Genomic DNA, 11,625 nt, shown 5'->3' on the forward strand with positions numbered 1-11,625 from the left:
AACAGAGGGGCGTCGTGCCTCAGCCTGCTGAAGGACAGAGGCGGTGACTCAGTGGCCATCTCCAGGCTTTGTGGGGGACTGAGGGCTGCTCAGCATACCACGGTTTCAGGAACCAAAAAACCACAGCGAGCCTGCTGCGAAGAGCAGCACACTGAAATCCCCTCTCCCCCGCCACTGAATCCGTCTTCCTGAGCGCCTGCCCGCTTTAGCTGTGCCGGAGAAGTCTGCTGATGCAGTAATGTTGGAGGCTCGTGCTTGCGCAAGGCCAGGCTGCTGCATCTTCCTCCTCGCCCTCTGCCAGCGCAGCCGTTCCCGGAGCTGCGCGGGCTGGAGCGGGTCGTGGATGCGGGTAGGGACACGTCAGCATCGCACCTCCGCTAGAAACCTCCACCTCCGGGGAGATGGAGGAGAAGGAGTGACATCTGTAGCTGCGTGGAGTGCTGTGCTCTGAGGCATTGTGTAACCAAAAGGCTTTTTGTCATGTTTTAATAGCTGCTGCTCCGTGTTTTCATCTCTTTAATATTGTTGAGCAGGAAGGGAGCCGCTGCACGGGTAGGGCTTTACAACAGCTTGCTACACACAAACAGTTCCTGCCTTCTGGCTTTAGGCAACAGGTGCTGCTGCCCCCTCTTCGGGGGAACCTCTGAGAGAGAGGCAGGCACAGGCCAGCCCTTGAGACTCTAACGCCAGGGATGGGGGAGAAGAGGTGGGAACAAACTGCATTTGCGATTTTCCCTTGGTCTAGTCATGGGAATCGGATTTGTTCCCAGCAGGAAAGTCTTTTGTCATGGTCTCTCTCACTTCCTCGCTTCTCTTCTTGTCAATGATCTCCATCTCGCGCATTTTCTGCGAAGGACAAAGGGGAAGGGCTGAGCGAGGAGAATGCCAAGAGCTTTTTATCTTTTTTTTTTTTTTTTTTTTTTAGCAAACTCCAAGAGCAAAGGTTCTGCTTCCCTGATTAAGGTGCATGCAGATGTAGAAAGAAAGGCTGAAAGCCTCCTATCTCCAATTTCTCAAATTCATGCCCCTCTTGTGCCACAAAAGGGAATTAATTGTCCCCTCTTCTTCCCTGCTCGGCTATAAGAGGGAGACCGTGCTTTAGGGTTTCTGACACTTAACATCCTGTAGGGCCAGTGCTGCCAGGGCCCTCACATACCTGGGAGATTTCAGTGAGGATAATTCTCTGATACTTCTTGCCCTGTCCTAGAGCTTCCATCTCTGCCAGGAACTCCCGCCTCTCCCGAACTTCATTCACCACTGACAAAGAGAAAACCACTGTGAAAAAGAGTTTTCATTGTAATGTGAGAGTTTTCTGTGCTTAACAGTTGTCAATCTGTGCTGTCCCAGTTAAAACAGGGTTGTGTGGAGTGCTCACACACACAGGAGTTCCAAGCACAGGGAGGCATAAGGCAGGGTTTTGCCATCCCAGCATACTGTGCAGGCCAAAGTCCACCACTGCTTAAAATTCTGCCCTACTTTTAAGCGTTGCTAGCGTAGCTTTACTGATCTTGGAGTGAAAATAAACACAGCCCAAAGCACGGTCAGGCTGGTAAACATCCCAGCCTACGCTGAGTCACACTGGCTAGAGAAAGGATCCACAGTACCTGGGCTTTCTGCCCAGGCTGCCCCTGCGAATCACCACGGTATTCCTCTGCCAGCAGTTTGTGTTCCGTGGGCAATCCAGACAGCCTGCATCTGCCAGCAAGCCTCTGCAGAACAAATTCTGCGAGGAAGGCTGGCTCACAGCAGCACGCTGTCAAGCCCTTTCTCTGGGAACCTGGCTTTGTGTTCTCTTCCACCCAGGGCTTCAGATTCGGGGCCGCACAGCCTGCCTCACAACCCTCGGGGGGAGCAGTTTTCCAGGCTTCCCCTCCTAGACTACATGACAACATACGTTCTTCAAAGCGGTCAATCTCAGCATTCTCCTCTTCCTTTGTCTCAACGAGCGCCTGCTTCACCTGGTGTTCCACCACATCCTTCCCTGTCGCTAAGATATTTTGGAGCCTTTGCTTCTCCCTTTCCAAATCTCCTGTGAATGAGAAGGGAAAAACAATAAATCCTTAGCAGCCTGTCTCCTCAGCAAGGAGCCTGGCCACCCTGCTGCCTTGCTAATGACAGCAGAAGTGTGACGTTAATGACAGTGCATCCCCAGACTGAACTGCACACGCATGCTCATTGTGAAGAGAAAACCAAAATGACATCAAAGGTTTGATACATGTTTATAAGATAGAAAATTATATAGCACCCCTTCTTACACAAGGATTGTACAAGGTCCTATCACTTATAATTCCCCTAGCTAGCGGGCAGAAGTCAGTGAGCACTTGTGGTGAATGTCCTCTCAGAGATCTCTTTTTTAAGCATCTCTGAAGTCAGAAAGTATGAGGATGAAGAGTAATTAAGAACACCTCCTATGGCTGCTGATGTTGCAGGCAGAGGGTGGACGTAAGGGGAAGAGAGAGGGGCTGGGTGGCATGATTAGTGACATTTTCTGACTTACTCCTTGCTTGTGGCTTGAATTTCTCTCGGGTGTAAGCATCTCCTGCCTGGCAGAGCTTGGCAGGCCGAAGATGAGGTTTAGCTGAAAGCCTGCTCGGCTGACAGAGCGGTGGGGAGGAAGCAGGCGGCACGGGCGCTGGTTGTTTGCTGGATGTGGGGTGGCAATGGAGGGGCAGGGCATCTCCCCCTGCAGAACAAACCCAAAATATCGATGTCAGACACAGAGGAGCCTGGCTGGCTGACCCCAGACAACCACCAGCTGAAGATCTGGCATAGTGCAGCCAAGAAAGATCCACGGTGCCACAGACGCTGCTTGTGGGTACACGTCTTTTGGTGGCCGTTTGGGGACACCTCAGCTGGTACTTACACAAACCATCAGCAGCAGTGCTGCCGTGTGGAGGGGAGCAGCAGGATGCCTCCATCCGAGCAGCCCTGAGGCGAGCACCCCCTCCATTGGGATGGGGGACATGAGCTGTTCACCACAGCAGCGAGAGGGGACGGCACTCACGTTCCAGGCACTCCATCAGGCATCGCCTCTGGAAGCTCGTCAGCTTCGACTCCTCCATCATGGCTGGAAAATAGCGTTTTTGTGTAAAAACCGGGCTCCCCACGTCCCTGTAACACCCAGAAAGGGCAAGGGGGGGGATCCCTAGGGACCAGACAGACACAGACACGCGTCTTCCACTGCCTCACACAGCCCAAAAGCGCCCCTCGGAGCCTTCCCTGCCTCAAGCCCCGTTACCTCGCAGCAGCTCCCGTGTTTTGGGGCTGTACCGGGCTCTGCCTCCTCCCTCCGAGCCCGCCATGGCCGGCAGCCACCATGGAGGAGGGGGGTGAAGAAGGAGGGGGTAAAATGGCGGCGCGTCGCCACGGCAACGGCGCCATGGCGCAGGGCGCCCGCTAGCGCGTCACGGGGAGCGACAGGGGGAGGCCGGGGAGGAAGGAGACAAGATGTCTGACAACGAGGACAAGTGAGAGAGAGAGGGAGCAGGGGGTGGGCTGGGGGACGGGGAGCGATCGGGATTGGGATCAGGATTGGGATCAGGATCGGGATTGGGATTAGGATCGGGATCAGGATCGGGGTCGGGAGTGGGATCAGGATCAGGATTGGGATCGGGGTTGGGGTCGGGATCAGGATTGGGATTGGGGTCGGGGTCGGGGTTGGGATCAGGGTCGGGGTCGGGATTGGGATTAGGATCAGGGTCGGGATTGGGATCAGGATCGGGATCAGGATCAGGATCGGGATCAGGATTGGGATCGGGGTCGGAGTCGGGTTTGGGGTTAGGATTGGGACTGGGATCAGGATCGAGATCGGGATCGGGATTGGGGTCAGGATTGGGATCAGGATCAGGGTCGGGATTGGGATGAGGATCTAGATTGGGATTGAGATCAGGATCAAGATCAGGATCAGGATCAGGATTGGGATTAGGATCAGGATCGAGGTCGGCATCAGGATTGGGATTGGGATGAGGATCTGGATCAGGACTGGGATCAAGATTAGAATCAGGATCAGGATCCAGATTAGGATCGGGATCAGGATCCGGACTGGGTGCCAGCAGCCAAGCGCGTTGCCTGACATGCCCTTCCCTCTGCCCCTCAGCTTCGACGGGGATGATTTCGATGATGTGGAGGAGGATGAGGGCCTGGAGGACCTGGAGAACGCGGAGGAGGTGGGTGCCCCCGCCGGCTCGCCCGCCGCTCGGGCCTGAGGTGCAGCTGAGCCATAACGTTGTGCTGGTTTCCCCAGGAGGGACAGGAGAACGTGGAGATCCTCCCCTCGGGAGAGCGGCAGGCGGCTAACCAGAAGCGGATCACCACCCCCTACATGACCAAGTACGAGCGGGCCAGAGTCCTGGGCACACGCGCCCTCCAGATAGCGTGAGTATTCCTCTCTATATCCCAATCATCCCTACAGTGAGGTTGTCATCTCCTAATGTCTCCCAGCCCTGTTAAAGCTGCTTATTCCTGTCCTGAACTTGTGTATCATCATCACAATCAGCACTGAAAAGCAACACCATAAGCCCTTACATCTCTAACAGATGTCACAGGCAAAAAAAATGGGGAATGTGACATGCTGATCCTGCCTTCTGCCTTTGCTAAGGCAGCCAGGAGGGGCTGGAAAATTCAGGACCGGTTGGCAAAAGCTACAGTTTTAGGGAGAGATGCTCTACAACATCTTCGTTTATTACCACATGGTTGTAAGAATTAGGAATGGTATAGCCATCCTGAAATCTCTGAGTGCACTTGTGACAAACTACAAGTTTGTTAAGTGTTTGGAATAGCGTGGCGTCATTTATGATAGATAATGCCACTTGAGTCCTATTTTGAGTGCAATTAAGGCTGGCTGCTCTCAGTCTCTTCCATTTACCTGTCCAGATCTGTTTTAATAATACATGTCGAAAAGTTTTGTGCTTTTTGAAAAACTTACCTACAAGCGACACTATCAAACTGTCTTAAAATTTGTCTGAAAGGGCATCTCTGAATTTCATCTTAGCTACATTCACCTTCAAAAATAGCACTTCTCCACATCTCCTCACCATTTACAAGCTTCTAAATGAACTTTCCTTAATCGTCACTTTGCTGAGCTGTTCTTTGCCCGGTTATCACTCCAGGAGGCTATTTTGTGTGCATTCTTTCAACTGGTCGAAGACCAGAAAAATGGGTGAGATGGGGTGGGTGTGTGCCAGACCTGCAATCCAAAGCACTCTGGCGCCTGGTTCTCCTTCAGCTGCATACTTCTGCTCTCGGAGCTGACTCTAGGCCAGCAGCAGCCCCCCAGTGGCCTTACCCGCACATAACATGAACTCCTGTTGCTGTTGCCACCAGAGAGACAATCATCAGCAGTGCTTGCTCTACTTTTACAACCCTCTGCAAAATGCATTTTTTTTTCCCTAGAGATAGACTGCGTCGTAAATCCAGCCTCTCATTTTCTCCTAAAGGGAGTCTGGAGAATGGGAGCAAGTGAGAACATGGGGGATGCCAGTGTTTCCACCCTCTTTGTTAGATCAATTTTAAATCAGTTTTGATATTCTGTTCCTCTGTTGTGGTTCAACCTGGCAGGCAGCTAAGCACCACACAGCCATTTGCTCACTTCCCTTCTCCCCCGACCAGTGGGATGGGGGAGAGATTTGGGAGGGGGGGGAAAAAAAAGTAAAATATCTAATGGGTTGAGATAAAGACAGTTTAATAGGACAGAAAAGGAAGAGAAATAATGATGATGATGATGATAATAACAGAATACATAAAGCAAGTGATGCATGATGCAATTGCTCGCCATCCCGTCCCTGAGCAGCGTTCCCCCTGCCTCCTGGCCACCCACCACCTGTTAATTCAGCACGATGCCATGCGTTATGGAATATCCCTTTGGCCAGGCTGGGTCAGCTGTCCTGTCCCCTCCCAGCTCCGTGTGCACCCCCAGCCTGCTCACTGGCAGGGCCAGAAGAACATTCAAGCAAAAACTCGGTCGACAGTCCCCTGGGGAAAATTTTTTCTTCGTGTTCTCTCAAATGGCTGTTGATGTTTTGTTCCAGGATGTGTGCCCCTGTGATGGTGGAATTGGAAGGAGAGACAGACCCCTTGCTGATTGCCATGAAAGAGCTCAAGTAAGTCCCGGCCTTTGGCAGTGAGCGTATTGATTTCCATAAAGCAAGCACTCCCCTCTTCATCCCAGCATTTAGCAGCTTATTCCATGCAGCTCATTCCAGGACATTTTGTTCCCTCAGTAGCAGTGAGTATCTCAGTTGCCTTCCTTTTCTGCTCCTTGGGACTTCTCCACAGCTGCTTTTCCATCATGGGAGCTCTTGCATAGTGCTGATGATTAGCAGTGCTCTGATCTCTTTTACCTGGGAGTCCAAGTGTCTCTTATTTCTGTGATGAGAACACAAGGTCCTCATCTTTGTGGAACCAGTTTAATTCCCTGAAAGGGATTGCTGCGAAGGAGCCTTCTGAACAGACCTGTGTTCAAAGGGAGTGCTGGCAAAAATTAAAATAAGGGTCAGGTTGGTAAAGTAAAAGCCCTGGTAAGAATGTCTGTTTTTCCTGCATCCTTCTAAAATTGGCTTATTGCGCTTGCAGGAGGCACAGCCCTAGCTTACAGAGAGATTAAATAAATCCTTTCTGACTAGCAAAATCAGCTTCTGGATGGCTGCTGACAGGCCCACCTTCCCACAGCAGAGTGTTCTGGCCCACAGCTTGCTGACGTGGTCAGCGAGCTAATATGTCATGGGCAGGCTTCTTGCAGGCAGAGCAGCCAGACCCCCTTACTAATGAAGTCCCTATGCTTGAGTTGAGTTGTCCCTCTGCTCCCCAAATTTCTCAGTGCATTGCAGTTGCTCTTGCAGACTTCGTATCTCTATTACAGCAGCTCCTTTTATCATTGCTAAAACCTCCGTGGGTCATGCTCCTATCAGATCTCCAAGATCCTAAATGGCTTCTGGTCGCTGTCTGAGTGTGAGCTCTAGAAAGCAGCCGGAGTGTGACACACAGTGGCATCCTGTGCTGTGCCAAAATTAAATTGTGATTCTTGGCATGAGGGAGCTGCTTTGGCACCAGAAAAACAGAAGCCCTGAATGTGGTCATTAAAGACGTTGTATTACTTTTCACGTCTGATATGGTCGTAAACCTGATGCCCTGGTTAGATTCCAGACTGTCTAATTACATTCTGCAGATTTAAATCTGCTTCCACTAAGTTAAATTCTGCTCAGCACTTTCTCGCTTTCTAATTGGAGCTGCTGCTAGCAGACGCTGTGTTCTATCCCAGCTTTACCAGGTTTTGGTGGCTGAACGGTCTGTAATATTTCACATATCCTTCTTTAAAATGTACCTCATACCCCCAGACATGCAAAACACTCCATAGATGTCAGGTTTAAATGAAGGTTCTCAGAATTCTGGCACTTCTGTAGTGTCTTGTAAGGGGAAAAAAATCTTCACTGGGTTTTCCTTCTGGAGGTCTAAGTTGAGAGACTTACTTTGCTCAGTGCTTTGCACCTACAAAAGAAAATGTTGTTGGTACTTCCCTCTACTGTGTAATGCCAAATCTCTGGTGCCATACAGATCTCCCACTTAAACCTGAAGCTAGCAAGGCAGCATTCCTCAATTCCCATTGCCTGCTGAAATGCTATAGGGAAGGCCGTGGCATTTCTTTTCACCTCTCTGTCCTTCCTCCAGAGCACGCAAGATCCCCATAATCATACGTCGTTACCTACCTGATGGGAGCTATGAAGACTGGGGCGTGGATGAGTTAATTATCACAGACTGATCAGCCGTCGCTTTTGATTCTTTCCTTCTCCAACAGATGTTTCTATTTTTGTTTATATTTGTGTAAATAAATTATAAGCCTTCCCATTTTAAGCTGAACGTATTTTTTTTTCCTCTCCCCGACCTGTTTTTCCCATCTCTGCCCTACATGCCCAGGATTTCTTTTGAACCCTTCCTTATTTCTGTACATCAGCTTGGTTATTCTTTAATTCTGTGTCGGTCTGTGTGGGTTTTACTGAGATTAGGGAGCAAAGTGCCAAGTTTTTCTTTTATTTCCACCTTTTAGCTAGGCTAAAGACTGCAGTAGCTGCCTCCACCTGCCCCTCCTCTCCAGTTCTAGGACCAACAGCCAGCTGAACCACTGTTGGACAGAAAAGGTCTTGCAGGTACTTTGGCTTCAGAAAGACTCCAGCCCTCCGCCACTACCCCTTCTTAAAACACGGGTGTGAGACACCTCCACTGCTTCCCCCCAGACAGTCAGGCCTTTGTCCCCTGAGCAGGTTGCTGTGGAAACCCCCAATTTCCTCTCTGGCCAGAGCTGGCCGTGGAGCTTCTCAGGAGTATCGTAGAGCAGCTCTCATCAAATCACCTATTGTTTCCCTGCTCCTGCTGCTTATCAGTGCTGGGGATCCCCTTTCAGTGGCACTGCCCCAGCCGGAAGCGCGGTCGCCAGCCGCGGTCCCACCAGCTCGGCCGGGTAGGTTTGGGTTCTGCACTCTCTCCTCATTCAGCTCCTCTCTGATGCGCCGTGGGTGCTCTCCCAAAGCCACCTCAGCTGCGTGAAGCCCAGCGCGTCGAGCATTGGCACGACAGTGGTTAAATAAGGAGTTCCTTTGGTAATCTGCAGCGTGATGACAGATCAGTCATTTGCCCTCTGAAGGTAAACCCCATCTCGCCTCTGACGTGCCAGGAGGAGAAAAACCATATAATATAGCTCCCTGCTCAGATCAAAAAGGGCTGGGTGGATGTGTTAAAATCTGCAAGGGCTTCCAGCCAGCGAATACCTGGTTTTCATTTCTTAATCTTCTCTCTGCTCTTGCTTTGCTTGAGGAAGGCAGAATACACTGAGTCCTCCATAGCAGGTGATCTTACTAAAAAGTGCCCTTGGAATTTTTGCCTTATTTTTATTTTTTTTTTTAAGAGAAGACAAGGTAAGGTGCACCTGTTGCTTCTGCTTTATGTTGATTTTTTTTTCCTTTACACTGGTCCAGGAAGGCTTTTTCCAGCCAGCTCATGTTAAAGCTCATGCTCACGTTTAAAGCAGGCATTCTTCATGCTGTACGTGTGGTCGGTGCCTGCAGACAAACACCCACATCCCAGAGGGAGTTCACATCCACCTGCCTGGGGACCCAGCTCCTATAACCAGCCGTGTTTGTCATTCTCCTACTGGTCCCTGTAGAAGCACCCACCCATCCATCCTTCCTTTGTCGGTCAGTGTGTGCAGGAGGGGCTGCTTTTGGAGGCGAGAAAGCAAGGGCCGAACGGGGTCCCTGAGCAAAATGACGGGTCACGGGGAACGTGGAGATGCTTGCAGGTGTGGGAAGGGGGTTGACCCCGAAGAACGCAAGCGCTTCCTGCTCCTGGCCATCCTTACCAAGAAAAGGTTAATCCACAGCGCTGTGGCCTTCAGCCTTCTCCCCCCACCCTGCATGGAATCCTTTAATCACGTTGGTGCGGTGAAATTTCAGCCCTGAAATGGTGCCTTTGTGCAATCACTCTGGCGTCCGCCATGGAGCGCGGGGGTCGTTTTCTTGTCCCTTTTTTTTTTTTTTTTTTTTTTTTAAATGGCTTCTTTGTTCCCTGCCCGCCTCCCCTCCCCAGCCTCGCATCTGTATCAGATACGATTAAAGGGATAGGGAAGGATGCTGGGCCAGCTCCTGCTAGGCTGCGGGAGGAGTGTTTAACCCCTCTGTTACCAGTGTCATGTCTCTCTTCTCAGTCATGGCTTCGCTGTGGGGACACTCCTAGACGAGAGGAGGCATCCCCTTCCACTGGAGGATGGTTGATGTGGAACCCAATCGCTTTCTTAGTTTGCTTTTTGAGGAGCCAGAGAAGGCTACTTGTGTATGGTCAAGGACTTTCTCTTCCCAGTCTTCTGTTCATCCACACCATGGCCCTTCTCCACCCCTGGGATTAGCTGTCCTATCCCTAACTCTGCCATGGCTCTCCTCATCCCCTACACGCTCCTGACCTGCTCGGCAATGCTCTAGTTCCCTTCTGGACTCTCCCCACAGCCTTTAGTTTGGGGTAGAGACGTCTCCTCCAACTCACTGAGTGGTCACAGACTTACTTTGCACAGAACTGTTTAGCTTGACATCACTGACATTACATGTCATTAAGCTGTTCTGCTGCTGATGCTCTTGGCCCTATATAGGACTTCATCCAAATAGTGCCACGAGTTTTAAAAAGCTTTAAATATAGGAACTCCTATTTAAACTATCATTTAAATAGGAGTTCGTAGACCTCCTGCTTATTTTACTCACCCATTAAGTGTCTAGTGAACACAAAATCACAGGATAGATCACGTGTCTTTGCTTTGAAGCCTTTGGAATCCATTTTTAATTGTTGTGAAGTCTCTGTGTCAATTGAAACCCTACCTTGATCCCATTGACCTTGAGACAAGTTCTTAAGCAGACCAATATCTGCTGTACATTTTCTTTCCGAACATCTTCAGGTAGTCTCCTAGGACCTGACTACACCCAGGATGTCCTCTTCAACAGCTGAGGTACGTACTTCTATTCTTGAATATATATTGTGTGTGTGTGTGAGTGTATTTAAATTCTTACTTGTGGAAGGCAAGAGGCTGAGTTCGTTGAGTTTCTACAAACTATTGGTTGTTCCAAAACACTTCCAAAATCCACAAGTTTATGTAAGAGGGGAAGTTTTTTATGAAGGTACATAACGGCCACGTGGAGATGAGGAATGGAGGAGAAACCTCACATGCCTATTCTGGAGAGAATTAATAATGATGCTAAGAAACTCTTGGGTGAAATACACAAAATAGTGCGCTTCTTAATGGCACAGGAACAGAATTCAGCATTACTGCATCTCTCACTCTGGAAATGGTTGGAGCTGGGTTAGGAACAGAAAAGTTTCATCTCCATGAAGGAGTGCAGTAAGCCAGCTGGAGTTCTGACGGTGTCCTCTCAGTGACAGGCAGAGGAAAGCTGTGCACGGGATCCGTGCGGTGTTGTAGTGACACACGACAGACTTACTGATGGAGGAAAAAAAAAGAGATTTTCATGAAAGAGGTCAAAAAACTCCAGAGACATGAAAATGAAACTTTTAAGTTTATTATTCCGTATGTTTAATGCAGAGTTAATGGTGCTAGGACAGCGTAGAGACTGGGGGAAGGGAGCTGGGGGAGGAAGGTGCTACTTGCATAAATAAGGGGACAGGGCTTGAACAGGTTACATGCGTACAGGGAGCAAACATTCTACATGATCTTTTCAGACACCACAAGGAGAAGTCATCCATAGCTAAGGGAGGCAGGAAGGGCATCTGACAGTCATAACAGCAGAGGGAAACAGCGGCACGGATCACAGTCCATGTTTGGTCAAAGTATTTTCTCTTTCTAGACTGGATTACCCATTGGAAGGTCCCTTCTCTGTGATCAATTGCCAGGAGTCATTTTTTTTTTTTTCCTGCAGCAACTTCTGTGCCACTTCACTCCCTGGCATGGCAAACCACCCCAGTCCTGAAGGTGTCAAAGGAGAAGTCAGCAGACTGTCCTCAGGCGTTGGGCTGAAAAAAAGAGGGTTGATCAGACTGCAAGAGTTGCTTGCTTCCAGTTCGAAGCCCAGAGGCAAAAATGAGTTCTTCTGCACCTAACCAGGCTTGTTTTCTTTATAGTCATCCAAAACTGGGTGCGTA

At 50.0% G+C, this 11,625-nt stretch overlaps 2 protein-coding genes across 2 annotated transcripts; one reads left to right on the plus strand and one right to left on the minus strand.

Annotated features, from left to right (window-relative positions):
* Nucleotides 1-535: 535 nt before the first annotated feature.
* LOC311211638 (UPF0193 protein EVG1) lies at nt 536-3,343 on the minus strand. Its single transcript, XM_084290509.1, has 6 exons — nt 3,239-3,343; nt 3,005-3,067; nt 2,498-2,683; nt 1,895-2,029; nt 1,157-1,257; nt 536-846 (listed from the first exon to the last, which is right to left on the minus strand). The coding sequence occupies exons 1-6, from the start codon at nt 3,300-3,302 to the stop codon at nt 742-744; spliced, it is 654 nt and encodes a 217-aa protein (XP_084146635.1). The 5' UTR covers nt 3,303-3,343; the 3' UTR covers nt 536-741.
* An 80-nt stretch (nt 3,344-3,423) lies between these two features.
* Nucleotides 3,424-7,845, plus strand: POLR2F (RNA polymerase II, I and III subunit F). Its single transcript, XM_084290368.1, has 5 exons — nt 3,424-3,467; nt 4,097-4,166; nt 4,244-4,374; nt 6,027-6,098; nt 7,663-7,845. Exons 1-5 carry the CDS (start codon nt 3,448-3,450, stop codon nt 7,751-7,753), a joined length of 384 nt encoding a protein of 127 aa, XP_084146494.1. The 5' UTR covers nt 3,424-3,447; the 3' UTR covers nt 7,754-7,845.
* Nucleotides 7,846-11,625: the final 3,780 nt, after the last annotated feature.

This window comes from Netta rufina (assembly GCF_964035555.1).
Source record: "Netta rufina genome assembly, chromosome: 1".
Lineage (NCBI taxonomy): Eukaryota > Metazoa > Chordata > Aves > Anseriformes > Anatidae > Netta > Netta rufina.